The 21,016-nt window shown below is 42.8% G+C and overlaps 1 protein-coding gene across 3 annotated transcripts in view; it reads right to left on the bottom strand.

The window, feature by feature from the left end:
• KIF21B (kinesin family member 21B) overlaps positions 1-21,016 on the bottom strand; it is a 764,016-nt gene that overhangs the window by 543,654 nt on the left and 199,346 nt on the right. For all 3 annotated transcript variants that reach the window (XM_069756481.1, XM_069756482.1, XM_069756483.1), the window contains exons 10-11: positions 20,756-20,819; positions 13,019-13,195 (exon numbers count right to left, since the gene is read on the bottom strand). In XM_069756481.1, coding sequence (XP_069612582.1) covers positions 13,019-13,195; positions 20,756-20,819 — 241 coding nt within the window. The remainder of the gene's footprint in view (positions 1-13,018; positions 13,196-20,755; positions 20,820-21,016) is intronic.

Genomic DNA, 21,016 nt, shown 5'->3' with positions numbered 1-21,016 from the left:
TAAGAGAATGGAGACAATTGGCATTTCCTGTTTTCTGCATCTCACTTTTTGGCTGTAGGGCAGGGTCATATAGTTATTATTAGAGGATGTGAACTACATGTCACTGTCATTGCTAAGGCCAGTAAGTGGCAGCAGTACTCATGTGAATTAGGAAGGGTTGCCATGACTGCAAAGACTCTTGATGTACCGTGAAGTAGAGTAAGGTTCGGCAAATTCATTAAGAGGCGTGCAACACTGCAAGAAATGTACTCTGGCCAGGGACTAGAGAAAATTTATGAGGAATTTGTCAATTGTGCTCAACTGTTGCCCACTTCACCGCTGTTTTAAAAATTTGGCTGAACTGGCAAAAAATTGCCAAAATCGCTAATTTTTTTGCAGAACTATAACTGGTGCAAAAATTTTGCAAATATTTTAACAGTTTTATGATAGAATTCTGCTGAAAAATTGTTTCATGAATAGGCCCATATGTTTATAATGTTATGTCATGTGTCAATCTTAGCAGCTGTTAAGCCAGGTTAGAGAGTACCTGTCACTGGATTTTGAAATATAAACTGTGCACCTCCTCCAATTATATACTTTTTTATGCCCCCCATTCCAAATTTATGCACACTAGTAATAAACATGTCCAATGCGCAAAGCACCCTTCAACCAAGTAGATATATACAACAGAACGTCTCAATCGGCATTCACTTTTTCTCTTCTATGACACTGGCCAATCAAAATTCTGGAACGTCATATAGGGAAAAAAAAGTGCATGCTCAAAGAGAGGGTCAGAGCTGCTAACTGGCTCAGCGAGTTCTCCTGAGACGAGATTTCTATCACATAAACACAGATAATTCTTTAGTCGCAGGAGAATAGCAGCGCCGGCTAGCCGAGCACAGGAGATCAGCAGCACAGTGCATCATCTGTGTTACACTTGGGTCAACCTCTTCAGTGCTGCAACTCTCCTGCACTCCAATAGCAGGAACAGAAGCCGCAACTGCAGAGTCCTCACAGTATTTAGCTGAGACACCGCTGTCTCAGGAGAACACACTAAGCCAGGCTGCAGCTGTGACCTTTCCTGTGGGCTTTTGCCATTTCCCCTCTTAGTATTGCACAGATGAGAGCTTCTGGCAGTTTCTGATGCAGTGATAATAATTCCATCACCTGTGCAATACTAAAGAAATCCTGACAAGTATTACCAAACAAAAACCATATTGCAGCACCAAATATCTCCCCAGAATTGCCAAAAAACACTACAGTGCAACACAAAATACATTTCCAGTAAAGCCATACTGCGGCACTACAGTGCAGGTCAACATTCTGCCCCAGCAATGCTAAATACCACAGTAAAGCACCAAATATCTGCCCAGCAGTACCAAACAAATGCCACAGTGCAGCACAAAATACCCAGCCAAGAGCATAAAGTACCACAGCACTGCATAAAGTAACTCTCTAGAAGGGCCCAATAAAATAGTGCAGCACAAAAAAACTCACCAATTGTGCCAATACCATGATGCAAGCACGAAACAACTCCCCAGGAGTACCCAAGCAAATATCATCGTGGTGGGCAAAATACCTCCCAGCAACGCAAAGCAAAACTACGGCGTAGCATAGCATACCTCCACAGTGCAGCACATCATACCTCCACAGCGCAGCACATCATACCTTCACAGTGCAGCACATCATACCTCCAAAGCGCAGCACAGCATACTTCCAGTGCCGCACAGCATACCTCCACAGTGCAGCACAGCATACCTCCACAGTGCAGCACAGCATACCTCCACAGCAGAGCATACCTCCACAGTGCAGCACAGCATACCCCAACAGTGCAGCACATCATACCTTCACCGCACAGCATACTTCCAGTGCAGCACAGCATACTTCCAGTGCAGCACAGCATACCTCCACAGCGCAGTGCAGTATACCTCCACAGTGCAGCACATCATACCTCCACAGCACAGCACAGCATACCTCCACAGTACAGCGCAGCATACCTTCACAGTGCAACACATCATACCTCCACAGCAGAGCATACCTCCACAGTGCTGCACAGCATACCTCCACAGCGCAGCACAGCATACCTCCACAGTGCAGCACATCATACCTTCACAGCACAGCATACCTCCACAGTGCAGCACAGCATACCCCAATAGTGCAGCACATCATACCTCCACCGCACAGCATACTTCCAGTGCAGCACAGCATACCTTCACAGCGCAGTACAGTATACCTCCACAGTGCAGCACATCATACCTCCACAGGCGCAGCACAGCATACCTCCACAGTGCAGCACAGCATACCTTCACACTGCAGCACATCATACCTCCACAGCGCAGCACAGCATGCATCCAGTGCACACAGCATACAGTCATGGCCAAAAGTATTAACACCCCTGCAATTCTGTCAGATAATACTCAGTTTCTTCCTGAAAATGATTGCAAACACAAATTCTTTGGTATTATTATCTTCATTTAATTTGTCTTAAATGAAAAAACACAAAAAGAATTGTCCTAAAGCCAAATTGGATATAATTCCACACCAAACATAAAAAAGGGGGTAGACAAAAGTATTGGCACCATTCGAAAAATCATGTGATGCTTCTCTAATTTGTGTAATTACCAGCACCTGTAACTTACCTGTGGCACCTATCAGGTGTTGGCAATAACTAAGTCACACTTGCAGCCAGTTGACATTGATTAAAGTTGACTCAACCTCTGTCCTGTGTCCTTGTGTGTACCACATTGAGCATGGAGAAAAGAAAGAAGACCAAAGAACTGTCTGAGGACTTGAGAAACCAAATTGTGAGGAAGCATGAGCAATCTCAAGGCTACAAGTCCATCTTCAAAGACCTGAATGTTCCTGTGTTTACCGTGCGCAGTGTCATCAAGAAGTTTAAAGCCCATGGCACTGTGGCTAACCTCCCTAGATGTGGACGGAAAAGAAAAATTGACAAGAGATTTCAACCCAAGATTGTGCGGATGTTGGATAAAGAACCTAGACTAACATCCAAACAAGTTCAAGCTGCCCTGCAGTCCGAGGGTACAACAGTGTCAATCCGTACTATCCGTCAGCTTCTGAAAGAAAAGGGACTGTATGGTAGGAGACCCAGGAAGACCCCACTTCTTACCTCGAGACATAAAAAAGCCAGGCTGGAGTTTGCCAAAACTTACCTGAAAAAGGTTTTGGAAGAATATTCTCTGGTCAGATGAGACAAAAGTAGAGCTTTTTGGGCAAAGGCATCAACATAGAGTTTACAGGAGAAAAAAAGAGGCATTCAAAGAAAAGAACACGGTCCCTACAGTCAAACATGGCAGAGGTTCCCTGATGTATTAGGGTTGCTTTGCTGCCTCTGGCACTGGACTGCTTGACCGTGTGCATGGCATTATGAAGTCTGAAGACTACCAACAAATTTTGCAGCATAATGTAGGGCCCAGTGTGAGAAAGCTGGGTCTCCCTCAGAGGTCATGGGTCTTCCAGCAGGACAATGACCCAAAACACACTTCAAAAAGCACTAGAAAATGGTTTGAGAGAAAGCACTGGAGACTTCTAAGGTGGCCAGCAATGAGTCCAGACCTGAATCCCATAGAACACCTGTGGAGATATCTAAAAATGGCAGTTTGGAGAAGGCCCCCTTCAAATATCAGGAACCTGGAGCAGTTTGCCAAAAGAAGAATGGTCTAAAATTCCAGCAGAGCATTGTAAGAAACTCATTGATGGTTACCGAAAGCGGTTGGTCGCAGTTATTTTGGCTAAAGGTTGTGCAACCAAGTATTAGGCTGAGGGTGCCAATACTTTTGTCTGGCCCATTTTTGGAGTTTTGTGTGAAATGATCAATGTTTTGCTTTTTGCTTCATTCTCTTTTGTGTTTTTTCATTTAAGACAAATTAAATGAAGATAATAATACCAAAGAATTTGTGATTGCAATTATTTTCAGGAAGAAACTGAGTATTATCTGACAGAATTGCAGGGGTGTTAATACTTTTGGCCATGACTGTACCTCCACAGTGCAGCACATCATACCTACACAGCACAGCATACCTCCACAGTGTAGCACAGCATACTTCCAGTGCAGCACAAGATACCTCCACAGCGCCGCACAGCATACCTCCACAGTGCAGCACATCATACCTCCACAGCACATCATACGTCCACAGTGCAGCACAGCATACCTCAACAGTGCAGCACATCATACCTCCATAGCGCAGCACAGCATATTTCCAGTGCCGCACAGCATACCTCCACAGTGCAGCACATCATACCTCCACAGCAGAGCATACCTCCACAGTGCAGCACAGCATACCTCCACAGCGCAGCACAGCATACCTCCGCAGTGCAGCACATCATACCTTCACAGCACAGCATACCTCCACAGTGCAGTACAGCATGCCCCAACAGTGCAGCACATCATACCTTCACCGCACAGCATACCTCCACAGTGCAGCACAGCATACCCCAATAGTGCAGCACATCATACCTCCACCGCACAGCATACTTCCAGTGCAGCACAGCATACCTTCACAGCGAAGTACAGTATACCTCCACAGTGCAGCACATCATACCTCCACAGCGCAGCACAGCATACCTCCACAGTGCAGCACAGCATACCTTCACAGTGCAGCACATCATACCTCCACAGCGCAGCACAGCATGCATCCAGTGCACACAGCATACCTCCACAGTGCAGCACATCATACCTACACAGCACAGCATACCTCCACAGTGTAGCACAGCATACTTCCAGTGCAGCACAGCATACCTCCACAGTGCCGCACAGCATACCTCCACAGTGCAGCACATTATACCTCCACAGCACATCATACGTCCACAGTGCAGCACAGCATACCTCAACAGTGCAGCACATCATACCTCCATATTGCAGCACAGCATACTTCCAGTGCAGCACAGCATACCTCCACAGTGTAGCACAGCATACTTCCAGTGCAGCACAGCATACCTCCACAGCGCAGCACAGCATACCTCCACAGTGAAGCACATCATACCTCCACAGCATACCTCAACAGTGCAGCACATCATACCTCCATAGCGCAGCACAGCATACTTCCAGTGCAGCACAGCATACCTCCACAGCACAGCACACCTTCACAGTGCAGCACAGCATACCTCCACAATGCAGCACATCATACCTCCACAGCATACCTCCACAGTGCAGCACAGCATACCTCAACAGTGCAGCACAGCATACTCCCAGTGCAGCACAGCATACCTCCACAGTGCAGCACACCATACCTCCACAGTGCAGCACTTCATACCCCAATAGTGCAGCACATCATACCTCCACCACACAGCATATTTCCAGTGCAACACAGCATACCTCCACAGTGCAGCACAGTATACCTCCACAGTGCAGCACAACATACCTCCACTGTGCAGCACAGCATACCTTCACTGTGCAGCACATCATACCTCCACAGCGCAGCACAGCATGCATCCAGTGCAGCTCAGCATACCTCCACAGCACAGCATAGCATACCTCCACAGTGCAGCACATCATACCTCCACAGCACAGCACAGCATGCATCAGGTGCAGCTCAGCATACCTCCACAGCACAGCACATCATACCTCCACAGTGCAGCACAGCATACCTCAACAATGCAGCACATAATACCTCCACCACACAGCATACTTCCAGTGCAGCACAGCATACCTCCACAGTGCAGTTGTTATGATCCATTCCAGGGTTTATTAGTGTCTGACCTTTTTGGGACGGATCATGTCAAGGGTTAACTTTGCTCTGCCTCATTCTGGGTTCAGGTTTGCTATTTACCTCCCATGAATCTTGCTGGCAGTGTCAACTATAGTTCTGCCTTCGGCGTGTGAACCTGACCCTGCTGGTAGCTCTTGATTTGCCCTGCTGTGAACCCTGACTTTTCCTGTGTCTGCTAACTCCCTCTGTTTGCCCTTTTCCCAGCATTTCTCTGTCTATCTGCTTGATTCTCCAGTTCTGACCTCCTGGCTTGGCTATTGACTTTGTTACTGTTTGTCTCTATTGTACCGTATATTGACCATTCTGGTTTACTGATCTCTTGCTACGTCCTGACTATCCGTCTGTCTAATCCTATTATACTGTCGTGCTATCTCGTGCTTTTGACTCAGCTTGTCTGACCACTCTCTCGCCACTTGGTGGCTTCTGTTCTGCTGTCCTGTGTGCACTCTCACTTTCCTCTCAAGCTCCCCCTGGTGGAGGTTGTGTTGTACTGCACTGCAGCAGCCTGACAGCAGTACAGTATACCTCCACAGTGCAGCACATCATACCTCCACAGTGCAGCACAGCATACCTCCACAGTGCAGCACAGCATACTTTCACAGTGCAGCACATCATATCTCCACAGCGCAGCACAGCATACCTCCACAGTGCAGCACATCATACCTCCACAGCACAGCACAGCAATACATCCAGGGCAGCACAGCATACCTCCACAGCGCAGCACATCATACCTCCATAGTTCAGCACATCATACCTCCACCGCACAGCATATTTCCAGTGCAGCACAGCCTACCTCCACAGCACAGTACAGCATACCTGCACAGCGCAGCATACCTCCACAGCAAAGCACGGCATACCCCACATCACAGCATACCCCCACAGTGCAGAACATCATACCTCCACAGCGCAGCACAGCATACTTCGGCAGCGCAACACAGCATACCTCCACAGCACAGCATACCTCCACAGCGCTGCACAGCATACCTCCACAATAAGGCACAGCATACCTCCACAGCACAGCACATTATACCTCTGCATCGCAGCACATCATACCTCCGCACCGCAGCACAGGATACCTCCACAGCAGCAGTAAACAAATAACATAATGCAGCATTAATTATATCCTGAGCAATGCAAACAAATACCAAAGCAGAATTTTCCGAATTTAAAAAACAGCCCTAGCACACAAACCCTAGCTATTTCTGTACAATTTTTCCTATGTCATCTTCCATGTGATATCTAACCAAAAAAATAGAATAAAGGTAAAAGCATTCATTCCATTACTCTTGATAGTGTCTCAGAAGCCTCAATTGAGCCATTGTTTCATGAGACTGTACGTTGACTCTTGTTGTAAGGTAATTTGTGAATGCATGATGATTACATATTGCATCAGCCCACTGCAGCTTACTAACCTACACCACTTAGGATAAATATGCAGATTATTTGAACAATCAAAAAATGAAGAATCACCTTCGTCCAATCCTGTGGAAGAATGTCCTGAATGGGTGCTGTGGATATAAAAAGTCTGTGTCTCTCTCTGAAATCCTCTTCAGAAACAGTCCAAGGAACCATGGCTTCATTTGGTGGAATATAGGTCTGCATAGGTCTGCTACTATACCCATCACTGAACCAACGAAGATGTTTGGAGAACCTCAGTTGGAACTGTACCATATGTGGTTGCCAGTTGGAGCTTGATACATCTGATATCTAATGTCTGGATGTGAGGAACTATCTTATGGACTGTTGTTGCTGGCTGGAGCTTGATATATGTTCTACAATCATGATATCTATGGTCTGGATGTGAGGAACTATCTTAAGGACTATTGCCAGCTAGAGCGGGAGTCATGTGCTACGGTCCTGATATCTATCGTCTGGATGTGAGGAACTATCTTTAAGGATTGTTGTTGCTGGATAGAGCTTAATACACTTGCTACGGCCATGATTTCTATTGTCTGGATGGGAGTAACTATCTTAACGACTGTTGTTGCCAGCTAGTGCGGGAGACATGTGCTACGGTCCTGGTATGGAGCATGATCAAAAGTTGGGAGGCCGTGGGTATCGCCTGGTACGGGGCCAATGGAATTATCGGCCCCAGGATGGGATCTTGTGGACATGGGACATTGCATTGTGACCATCTACCCGGAATTGCTGTGAGACCATGGATATAAGGAATAAAAAATAGTTGCATTGTTAATCCCCTGCCTAGGGGATTATTACAAGCCACAACCTCAGATATTCACAACTACCATTACTACCGTATTTTAATTATTTCCCAGCAGCAGGTCTATTAAAGATTAACCCAATTTTTTTCACTTTGTTTTGTTTATCGCTGTCAGTGACTGACAATACATTTAAAGATTTCCTAAAAATCTATCACCAAAAGTGTAGTTTAATTAAAAAAATATAACTATATGTGTGTGTTCACTTGTTTACTGACATCTGAGTGCGCATGTTAGATAGGAGAAGGTAAAAAAAACCTTTTTTTTTTCACGTACGAGAAAAACTGATGACGCTTGGACTAAACTCTGATTAAACTTGGACGAAATTCTGATGAAAATTACTGATTAAACTTTGTCAGTTTTTCTCATATGTGAAAAAAACTGACATGCGAATGAGGCCCTACACTGTTCTTTGCTCTGGTCAGATTGTTTCCACTGTGACATTGATGGATAGTGAAGCCAGGGGAATAGCGATTGCGGTCGCAGAGGTCACAACCACAACTGGGCCGTGTAGATGAGTGCCCACTGACACCAGTGCAAGCTTCAACAGCAGACGACGTCAGTGTGCACATGACTGGGGGCTTATGGCAGTGACATCACGCACTCCCGTCACTTGCACGCTGAAGTCAGCTGCTGGCTGAACGGTGAGGGAAGGGGGGAAGGTGAGTAAAATCATTTTTTCTGCTATTTAAGAACAGAGGTAGAATGGGAGACGTATATACCAGGATGGGGGATATATATATATGCCAGTATGGGGAACATATGCACCAGGATGGGGGATATATATACCAGGATAAGGGAAATATATACCAGGATAGGATATATATATATTTACCAGGATGGGGCCAAGGAAAAGGGATGTATAAACCAAGATGGGGCCCAGGATAGGGGACATATATGCCAGGATGGAGCCAAGGATAAGGGATATATATACCAAGATGGGTGATATATACTCGGAAGAGGCCAGTAAGGGTGAGGGACATATTTCTCAGGCTGGAGGTCATGTGTATTTACCAGGATTGGGCCAAGATGAGGGACATACAGTATATGCCAGGAAGAAAGACATATCTATATATACGAGGATGAGGGACATATATACTAGAATGTGCCCAGTATGGGGAACATATACACCAGGAAAGAGCCCAAGACGGGAGACATTACTACATAATGGGGGGAGGAAATGTAACTTGTATGTCCTTATAGGATTTAGATCGCTATGAGGGCCCATAAATCTGGCCAACCTGTGGGGGGGCCCAGGTCCAAATCTTGCACAGGGCCCATTGGACTATAGTTACGCCACTGAGTGAAGCTACAGACAGGAATGGAAAAGTCTTCTAATAAAGCAGCAGTATGTCCCCAGGACCAGTGCAAACTCACTCCACAAACACTGAAAATTGTATCTTTTGTGAGCAGCAAAACCAAGCTGCTCAGAACTCATACTTCACTTCTGTGCTGTGGAGCGACATAGCGCCACTAGGTTTGTCAGAAAATGGCGGTGACTTTTTACTGTTATTCATCCCATATTAATAAAAGCACTTTCCTTGCTGATTTTTAATAACTTATATTTAGAATTTAGTTGATTTTTTTTACTAGTAATATATTAAAATAAAAAGGCGTGGGTAATTTTTCATGATTGTGTCTCTTTAAACAGCAGTGATCAGAGAAAGCTCTGGCTGCTGCTGTTAAATCAAGATACTGGGTATGTGCCATAGCTTACATTCTCCTGGCAATGGTGTGGGCTCATACGTATATGACGTACTGCTATGTGACATGTCCAGAAAGGGTAAGGGATTGGGGTGCAATAATAATAAAAACATTTTTTTGTATAAACAATATCAGACATGATGGCAATAATATGATTGCAAAAGTAAACATTTTATTTGAATATGAGGCTTTGCTTGGATTGGAAAGAAAATGAGCAGAGAATGTTTATGTTCTTTACAAATTACCTTGAGTTTATTCATTCAATGTTATAATTATTCTGAATAGATGACTGAATGAAGTGTACTCAGAGATATTGTACAGAGATGACTACTTGTCAAAGATGTCTACTGCTTAATACTATAATTAGAATGCTGCTATCTACTATCAGTCTATAGCAGCAGATATCAACCCCAAGGACAAAAGAATCAGGCATGTTGAAATCCAACTACACGATCCTTCTCGTCCCTGATATCTGCCATTTGAGAAGAGTCGGGAGGCTCCATACACATTAGTTGGTCGACAAGTGTATCCAAAATCAGCATGTTCTTCTGCTATGAGTCTAATGTGTGTAGCCACACACCTATACTGTAAATGAATGGGCATAATGACAAAAGTCACAGCAAACATGAGTTCTATAGAAAATATAGAGAAAGTGTACAGAACTGCTCCTGACAATTATTAGATTATTGTGCTTATTGCTAAGTTGTTCTTCTTGATTTAGTAAACCATAATGGGTGATCAGGTCTTCAGACAAGTAGATTAATGCATTCCACAGTTCCTATTGTGTTCAGTATTTTAACAATAATCATTATTAGGCCGCGGCGTCACACTCAGCGTAAAAAAATACGGTCCGTTTTTTTACGGCCGTAATACGCAGAAATGTTCCCAAAATAGTGATCTGTATGTCATCCATAGGCAGGGTGAGTCAGCGTATTTTGCGCATGTCATCCTACGTATGTAATCCGTATGGCATCCGTACTGCGAGATTTTCTCGCAGGTTTGCAAAACGGACATACAATGGATCCATGGTCTCAAATATTCGTTAAAACATATATATATATATATATATATATATATATATATATATGTCAATGTATTTATATTAATATTTCATACAGCGCTAGATAGCAGAAAAGCCGGTAATTCAATTGCCGGCTTTTCCTATCTCCTTCTCCTTGCGCCCTCTGCTGGATGTCCTCATATGAACTCGAGCCTGTGAACTTTTCAGAATATTTTCCCACGCTCGAGTTCATATGAGTTCATCCAGCAGAGGGCGCATCACCACGACTCGAGGTAACTACAGGTCATTCCCCTGCATTCCATTCATTCCCCGGGCTTTTACAGCCACGAGCACAGCTGCATTAGCAGAGCTCCTGGGTGTAAAATGATTTAACCCCTTCAGATGGATTTACAGCGTGGGACAAGACTGAACGACGGAAGGTATGGAATATTGTTGTTTTTTTTTTTTTAACTGTGTTCCAGGTGACAAGGGTCTTCAGGTGGATTAAGAGTATAATAAAATATTAAAACAACCTGTGTCTTTATTTCATTAAAATACTTTGTAATAATGTGTGTGTTTTATTAACCATTTTGTACTATTGGATTAATAATGGATAGGTGTCATAATTGGCGCCTCTCCATTATTAATCTGGCTTAATGTCACCTTACAATAGCAAGGTGACATTAACTCTTCATTACCCCATATCCCACTGCTACATGGGAGTGGGAAGAGAGAGGCCAAGTGCCGGAATAGGCACATCTTCCAGATGTGCCTTTTCTGGGGTGGCTGGGGGCAGATGTTTTTAGCCGGGGGGGGGGCAATAACGATGGACCCTCTCCAGGCTATTAATATCTGCCCTCAGTCACTGGCTTTCCCACTCTGGCGGAGAAAATTGCGCGGGAGCCCACGCAAATTTTTTCCGCGATTTAACCCTTTAATTTAATAGCTAGAGCCCCCAAATTTTACATCAAGACACTTCTTACATTACTAAAGAGGAATATGTAATACTAGATGGCAGCCCGATTCTAAAGAATCGGGAGTCTAGAATCCATATATACTTTATTTATTCAAATGTAAGAATAATACAATTAATAAATAATAGTAAGAAAGAACAAAAAATGGCTGCACTTACCAGCTCTTGACAATTCTTGTTATTTAAGAAATTGCTGGGCAATAATGGACAATGTCCTTATGTGGCAAATAATAGAGCAATATACCCAATGTGGCAAAGAAGAGGTTAATAAACGGCAGTCTCTCAGTATAACAGTCAGTGAATAATGGGCAGTATATGGAGAAAACACCAAACAAAAGTTCAAAATTGGTGTGAAAATGTCACTGAACCACTTCACAACTAAATATATATAGTTTTGGTAAATGGTATTATCATTTTTTTGACGAAATTCGGCAGGAGCTTGAAGAGCAACGTCACTGGGCCCGCCTCCACGCAGTAGAAACTTGCTGTGAGGTAAAAATTCAAAAATCACACCAAAATGGCGGGCGGAGTGTGTCACAGTACGGCACGTTGCTGATTGGTCGCTCGCAGCAGGCGGCAACCAATCAGACACTGGACACTGTTGACGTCACTTATCTCCGGACATTAGCTCCGGACATTAGCTCCGGACATTAGCTCCGGACAGGAAGTTGGCACAAATTGCAGGAAGTAGTATTCTAGGCAATTATATATTAGAAAAGAAGGGATATGAGATTGTTTACTGTATGTAAACCATGCCTCATATCATGTCGGGTTTGAGAAGGAGATAGGAAAAGCCGGCAATTGAATTACCGGCTTTTCTGCTATCTAGCGCTGTATGAAATATTAATATATATACATATATGTGTCTCACTGACACATATATATATATATATATATATATAGAGAGAGAGAGAGAGAGAGAGAGATATACCCCTATACTATGTGTAGACATTTATTTTAGCTATTCTATTCTAACCTGTCAGTGTGATTTTACTGTACAACGCACTGAATTGCCGGCTTTTCTATAGAACACCGTTGCGTATTTCTCGCAAGTCATACTGTTGGTCGGTGTGTAATCCATATATTTCTCGCCCCCATATACTTTCATTGGCGTTTTTTTTTGCGCAATACGCTGACAAACGCAGCATGCTGCAATTTTCTCTGGCTGTAGAAGACCGTATAATACAGATCAGTAAAATACGGCAGATAGGAGCTGGGCCATAGAGAATCATTGTACCGTGAGCAATCCGTATTTTCTGCACCTCTCATACGTCCGTAAAACTCGCTAGTGTGACGCCGGCCTTAGCCAAAAGTAATCAATTTCTGCTTAATTTTACGTATCTTTTACGTATCTTTAAAGTATGCTTTTTATTGTATTTGGTGAAATACAGCACAAGTCTGTACTAAATTTTACCCTCCTTTCTTCATTATACTTTGTACTTCCTCCTTTGCTCTCCGAACAACATCATTAACCTGAGCCTCAAATGAAGGTGTAGGGGGTGCAGGTCCAGAAAGTACAGGGCGTGAGCTAGCTCTTGACAGACTGCGTCGCAGAGATTCATTCATGGCTTCACTTTCAACCAAACGTGTCCTGGGAAGAGAAGAAAATTATTTGGTATGGCGATGGTATGAAAATTACTAAATGTGTAATTATAGTAGCCATGAGAAGAGACTGAGTTTTAGGCTATGTGCCCACATTGCGGATTGGTGTGCGGATTTATCCGCACTGTTTTTGCAAAATCGCAGGTAAACCACACTGCGGATTACCCGCGGTTTTTGTGCGGATTCCACCTGCGGTTTTACACCTGCGGATTCTTATTGAGGAGCAGGTGTAAACCGCTGTGGAATCTGCACAAAGAATTGACATGCAGCGGAATGTAAACCGCTGCGCTTCCGCACGTTTTTTTTCGCAGCATGTGAACTGCGGATTTTGTTTTCCATACGTTTACATGGTACTGTACAACACATGGAAAACAGCTGCAGAGTCAGATCTGCAGCAAATTCCGCAACGTGTGCACATAGCCTTATTGGTGAGTAGGTCAGAGATGGACGGGACATCTACTCACTATTTCTCCACCTAAACGGTGTGGCTGGGAAGTTAAATGTTCAGCAACTGGTTTTTTTTTGTCTGGATTGTCTCCAGGAGGAGCTGAAGATATATGCTGGTTTGAGCAGGCGAACCCCTCGGATATAAGGACTTTGCTGTGATTTATCTTTTGCTTTACCATTATGGCAGAAAGGCCATGTTTACTTTACTGAACCCTGGTATGCTTTATGCTGTTTCATAATAAACCAGCAGGTGAGTTATCTAGAAAGCGTTCCTGTGTCTATTTCTGAAAGCAGCTGAGTGAGTCAACCCCTCATAGCACCATTAGCAGCTGTATCAGCTATAAGTTGTACTGCTGACGCACCGCATATGTACCATTAGCAGCTGTATCAGCTATAAGTTGTACTGCTGACGCACCGCATATGTACCATTAGCAGCTGTATCAGCTATAAGTTGTACTGCTGACGCACCGCGTATGTACCATTAGCAGCTGTATCAGCTATAAGTTGTACTGCTGACGCACCGCATATGTACCATTAGCAGCTGTATCAGTTATAAGTTGTACTGCTGACGCATCGCATATGTACCATTAGCAGCTGTATCAGCTATAAGTTGTACTGCTGCTGACGCACCGCGTATGTACCATTAGCAGCTGTATCAGCTATAAGTTGTACTGCTGACGCACCGCATATGTACCATTAGCAGCTGTATCAGTTATAAGTTGTACTGCTGACGCATCGCATATGTACCATTAGCAGCTGTATCAGCTATAAGTTGTACTGCTGCTGACGCACCGCGTATGTACCATTAGCAGCTGTATCAGCTATAAGTTGTACTGCTGCTGACGCACCGCGTATCAGTTATAAGTTGTACTAGACAGTCTGCCTGATCTAATAGTGAATTAGGCCCCTTTCACACATCAGTTTTTAGCCGTCAGGAACAATCCAGCTAATTTTTTTAAAAACAGATCAGTTGCACATTGTGAAAAACTGATGCGATGGACCCGTTTTTTTTTTTTTTTTGCTTTATCCGTGCTCAAAAATGAAAAAAAATGATCCGATCAAATAATATAAAAATAATATACCTGAATCCTGACAAAGCCATAAGATGCAATAATGGTATCTACCAAAGTGATGCTGGAATAAAAGCAATAGCCTAAGTCAGTGATCAGGTAATACAAACTAGCAATAGTAGGTCTGCTCCAGAAAAAAATACCTGAATCCGCGTGAAACCACATGGAACCGGTGTGCATATGATGACCTGTAGCGGTGATGTGAGGCACATGTGCTGAAAAAAATCGCCACTTCATTTCCGCTCCAAGCTACACGTTGCATATGGAGAGGGTCAATAATAATTTGTATTACCCGATCACTGACTTAGGCTATTGCTTTTATTCCAGCATCACTTTGGTAGATACCATTATTGCATCTTATGGCTTTGTCAGGATTCAGGTATATTATTTTTATATTATTTGATCGGATCATTTTTTTCCATTTTTGAGCACTGAACATATGCTTATAGTATACTTAATATGAGTCCTTATGGGCTATATCTAATCTTGCTTTTTTTTCCTTGGTCTTTTGGGGCCTCTGCTTGATCTATATGATGTTATCTATAGCACTGGGACCTGTGAATCCGGACTTTTTATTTGTTGTTAATGTTCTTTTTCACTCTCTTTGGTGATATCTTATTCTAGGGGTTTACACTACCATATTGTATTTCACAAGATATGAAGAACACAAATTGGATATATCATATTGTATGTTATGTTGTACATTGATTTAGTGGCATATGATTATTTATTGTTTACTATAGACTTCCTTGAAAAAGGCAGGATATGCCGAAACATTGGAGATTATGTCTGTTATTTCATGAATATGACCGGTAGTGAAAGAATCCATTATTTCAAAGCAAAGAAAATTGTGATTTTTTTTGAGTGCCAGAGGTTGTATATACTTTTGTGCTTAAATTTTTCCTTCCTCTGAGCACCATTCGTTTATTGATAAGAGTGCGCCTTTTTTTGTCCTTCTCTGTTATTGACTTTTTAAGAGGGCAGCACCACATAGGATTTTTACTATGGCATTCAATACTCTATCATATGGCCAAGTAGAGGCAGATAAAATTATCTCTCGTGCCAAAATTCCCGGTGAGTTTCTACACACTACGGTTGAAGAAATTTGCACAAGAGATTGGGAACGTGAACTCAGGAAGAAAACAGCCTTGGAATTACATTATGTAACTTTGGCAGAGTACCACAAGGTTAAGCGCATACCACGTGGGCTACGTGTATCTTTACGACCGACTCTGTTCTCCGAAAAACCGGATTTTTGTTTAAAGTTTGAGGGGATCCTTAATAAATGTTCTATGGACATCATGATTTTGACTATTGAATATCTCCAAAAGGAGATTTCTGAAATGGAGAAGCAAATAGAGGTCACCCATCAACAACTTAGAGACACATTATCTACTGAGAAGTTTGACAGTCTAAAACAAAAGATTTATAAAACCATTGATGAATTCAGGAATCAATTACAGGATAGAAAACGTTTGAAGTTCCTACAGGACACAGAGGACTATCATCGGAAAAGTGTTTATAAATGGAGAGACAACAATATTCAGAGAGATCGTCGCCAATTTAGACGTGGATATTCAAATGCCTCCTCTAGCTCTGATAATGACTCTAATCCTCCTGATACCTTCCCTTTTTTAGATCAAAAATGAGGTCGGTCCAACAGAGGCCGACAAGGAGGGGTTCCGGAGCCAGTAGACGTCAGTTCCAGAGTCAGAACTCACTCTCAGGTAGGGACCAATTGGTCTATAACATCTCCTCATACAACCTCTCACCATCTGAGTTAACCGTACTACAGAAGGGACTTTCATTTTGTCCTACTCCATCATTCAATGAATTTCAATTAAATCAGGAACTTCAACGTTTTTTTTAGAAATTTGAGATTGAAAGTACACTTCTCTATGGGTGACTCTATAAGTAGTGGTTTGGAAGCAGCTCCTGGTTCAATGCATAGTGCATTTAGCCTTAAAGGGATTCTGTCACCTGAATTTGGAGGGAACAATCTTCAGCCATAGAGGCGGGGTTTTCAGATGTTTGATTCACCCTTTCCTTACCCGCTGGCTGCGTGCTGGCTGCAATATTGGATTGAAGTTCATTCTCTGTCCTCCATAATACACGCCTGCACAAGGCAATCTATTCTAGGGGTTTACACTACCATGTTGTATTTTACAAGATATGAAGAACACAAATTGGATATATCATATTGTATGTTATGTTGTACATTGATTTAATGGCATATGATTATTTATTGTTTACTATAGACTTCCTTGAAAAAGGCAGGATATGCCGAAACGTTGGAGATTATGTCTGTTATTTCATGAATATGACCGGTAGTGAATAAATACATTATTTTAAAGCAAAGAAAATTGTGATTTTTCGAGTGCCAGAGGTTGTATATACTTTTGTGCTTAAATTTTTCCTCTGAGCACCATTCGTTTATTGATAAGAGTGTGCCTTTTTTTGACCTTCTCTGTCATTGTGGAGAGTGACATACAGGCGCTGGCATGCCAATGTAAGGAGGCTTATTTGCCGTGCAATGCTCCTCTGAGAAATTTAATATGCTAACTGCCTCTTCAGAGAGGAAGATGACTTGAACTTTATAGCGCCACCTGTTGGAAGCAGCAGATCATCAAGAAAAATTTAGATTCTTGGTGTTTTTCCTGCAGATTGTTCAGCAGTTCTTCAAAAATGTTGTATGTGGGAAGAGCCCTGTCCAATTGAAATTACTCAGCCCAAAAATCAAGCCCACTCGCATGTTAAAACCAAGCTCTGGCGCCGGCACTCCAGAGCGGAGTGTGCGGCTGCATAGCAACACATGGAGCTGCACGCTCCGCTCCTGAGTGCCGGCGCCAGAGCTTGGTTTTAACATGAGAGACTCGCACGTATTTCTCCCAAGTGGAAAGGAGCCCTTAGACTAATGCCGGCCGAACCTTCCGATATTGTCTAGTTTGGCTGATAGTCTAATGTGTATGGGAGCCTCAAACAATTTATTGTAGGTGGAAATATCTGACTTCGGACTGTCTCTCGGAAACAAGCCTCCAACTTATATGTCTGATGTATGGCTCACTCATAGGATAAATGAGCTCTCCTTTGTGTGGGAGAACGGCCGAGAAAGCTGCCGAAAAAATAATCGACTGAACCATCATTCGGCTGAACGTCATCTAAAATTTTTGGTGGGCTGTACTAATGATCACTGTTTGTGTATAAAAGTCATTTTTCTTTTTCCTACCCATGATCTTCGTTTATGCAAGAAGATAAGTTTTTTTGTTTTTTTTTAAAAGCAAAAAAATCCTTTGTTATCATGGTCAAAACAAATATCAAATTGTATTGTGTAAGCAGACTACTGGATTGTGATTTCCAACCAAAATTAACTAAAGAAATTACTTCAGAGAGAGATTGCAGCACTACTTTACTTGTCAATATAAAGCAGCAAAATAAAAGAAATGGGCACCAACCTAGTAGACTTAGGATGCTCAAGGGAGAAAGGTATAAGGGTGAAAGGTAATGTGACAAGTAAACTAGAATGACATACAGAGGATTGGTGGAGTTCTCCACAACAATCATACACATGAGAGAAAAGATTACACACATTTTAGCCAAAAGTGTTGGCATCCTTGAAATTGTTCCAGAAAATGAAGTCTTTCTCCCAGTAAATAAGTCGACCCAAGTATAAGCTGAGGCACCTAATTTTGACACGGAAAACTTATTGGCTTGAGTATTATTATTATTATTATTATTATATAATATTATTATTGCGCCATTTATCCATGGTGCTTTACATGTGAGGAGAGGTATGCATAATAAAAGACAAGTACAATAATCTTAATCAATACAAGTCACGACTGGTACATAAGGAAAGAGGACCCTGCCCGCGAGGGCTCACAATCTACAAGGGACCGGTGAGGATACGCCGGGTATGCATTGTCCACCCCCATCCCTATCCTGGTATGTATGGCTCCCCGTCGATGTCCTTGTATGCATGGCTTCTTAGTCCTGTTCTTGTATGCATGACTCTCTGTCCCTGTATGCATGGCTCCTTATCCCCTATCCTTGTATGCATGGTTCCTATAAAATAAAAAAACACATCTTACTTGCGTTCCCTGCGCGCTGTCGCAGCATCTCGTTCCGGCACCAACAGCTCTTCCAGCTGAGCGATTACATGTCCCCGCTCATGAAAGTAATGAATAGTCACTCCACGCCTATGGGAGTGGAGGGGGTGAATATTCAATGCCTTAATGAGTGGGGGCACATGATCGCTCGGCAGGAAAGACTGGCACCAGAAGTAGATGCGGCGAGTGCACGCAGGGAAGGTATGTAGGCTGTGGCTGTAACTGTGCGTGCTATAAGAGAAATGAATATTCACTGCCAGCACAGTGAATATTCATTTCTCTTTAACAGCGGGCACAGTTACAGCCCCAGTCTCTGGCTCCTGCCTCTGTGACCCACTGCTCTGCCACTTCCCGCCATCTTTCTGGGACAATGACTTGTGTATAAGCTGAGGGGGCGTTTTCAGCACACAAAAAATGTGCTGAGAAGCTCGGCTTATACACAAGTACATAAGGTAATTTCACACAAAACCCTGAAAATGTGCAGGACAAAATTGTTGGCACTAGTGATGAGCAAGTATACTCGTTGCTAGGGTTTCCCAGAGCATGCTCGGGTCTCCCAGATCATACTCGGGTGGTCTCCGAGTATTTTGTAGCGCTCAGACATTTAGTTTTTGACGCCTCAGCTGCATGATCTACGGCTGCTAGCCAGGCTCAATACTTGTGAGGAATGCCTGTTTGTTAGGGAGCACTACAAAATACTTGGAAACCACCCGAGCATGCTCTGGGAAACCCAAGTAAAGATTATACTCGCTCATCACTAGTTGGCACGTTTCCAAAATTGTGGGTGAACAACTTGGTTTCAAGCATTTGATGCTCGTTCAAACTGACCTGTGGCAAGTAACAGATGTGGACAATATGAAAATCATACCTGAAAGCACAAAAAAAAGGATAATCAATCTTTGCATCATGTTTTTCTGTGTGCGACAGTAAGCATGGAGAACAGAAAAAGGAAAACAAAAGCAACAATACCAAGGTTACAAGAACATCTCCAGAGATCTTGAAGTTTCTTTGTCCACAGTGCCCAACATAATCAAGAACTTTACAACCCATACCCCTATAGCTAATCTCCCTGGGTGTGGACAGAGAAAAATTGATTAAAATTGTCCTGTGTGGACAGGATAAGCATACGGTGGATAAACAGCCCCAATCAAGTTCATAAAAATTCAAGCTGTCCTGCAGCCTCAGCGTGTATCAGCGCAAACTATCCGCCAACAGTTGAATGAAATGAAACGCTATGACAGAAGACCCTTGAGAACCCCTCAGCTGACACAGAGCCAGTAAAAAACTAGACTGCACTTTGCGAAAATGTAGGTGAGGGAAACAAAATCTTTCTGGGAAAACGTCTTGTGGACAGTGGAGACCAAGATAAAGCTTTTTGGTAAAGCACATCATTTTACTTTTCACCAAAAATGCAATGAGGTCTGCAAAGAAGAAAACACAGTACCTATAGTCAAATATGGTGGAGGTTCAAAGATGTTTTGAGGCTGTTTTGCTGCCTTGGGCATTGTGTGCCTTGACTTTGTGCAAGACATCATGAAATGTCAAGATTACCAAACGATTTTGGGTTGCAATGTAGTGCCCAGTGTCAGAAAGCTGGATTAGCCTCCTAGGTCATGGGTCTTCCAGCGGATATATTTCAAGAAACACCAAAAAGTGGATGGAAACAAAGCGCTTGAGAGTTCTGAAGTGACCATCAATGAGACTGGATCGAAATCCTATTGAACACCTGTGGAGAGATCTTAAAATTTCTTTTGGGAGAAGGCATCCTTCAAATATACAATGATTGCAATAATCTTCTGGCATAAATAATTCCTTTTCTGGAACAATTTCAAGGGTGCCAACACTTTCAGGCATGATTGTATGCTTTACATGTTTGAAATCCCAGAACAATGTGGATTGGACTTTTGCATTCTAATATATAACTACCTCAGCTCTTCTATCTCATGAATATAGTTCTGTATTAAAGTCTGGATTTCTTCATTATTGTCACCTAAAATTGAAAGAAATACAAAGGTGTAAACTTAACTAAAGTATATTAATTAGTTTCAAACAAAATAAAATACTAAACACAGTGGATAAATATTATTTTACAAAGAAAGACATTTACAATCATCCTAGTGTTAACTTTCTGCTACTGCTCTTGCTATTTATTATTCTTGTAATTGATTTAAAAGTTAATTCTTGCAC

Source organism: Ranitomeya imitator, chromosome 3 (assembly GCF_032444005.1).
Source record: "Ranitomeya imitator isolate aRanImi1 chromosome 3, aRanImi1.pri, whole genome shotgun sequence".
NCBI lineage: Eukaryota > Metazoa > Chordata > Amphibia > Anura > Dendrobatidae > Ranitomeya > Ranitomeya imitator.
This window is presented reverse-complemented; position numbering and strand designations above follow the sequence as displayed.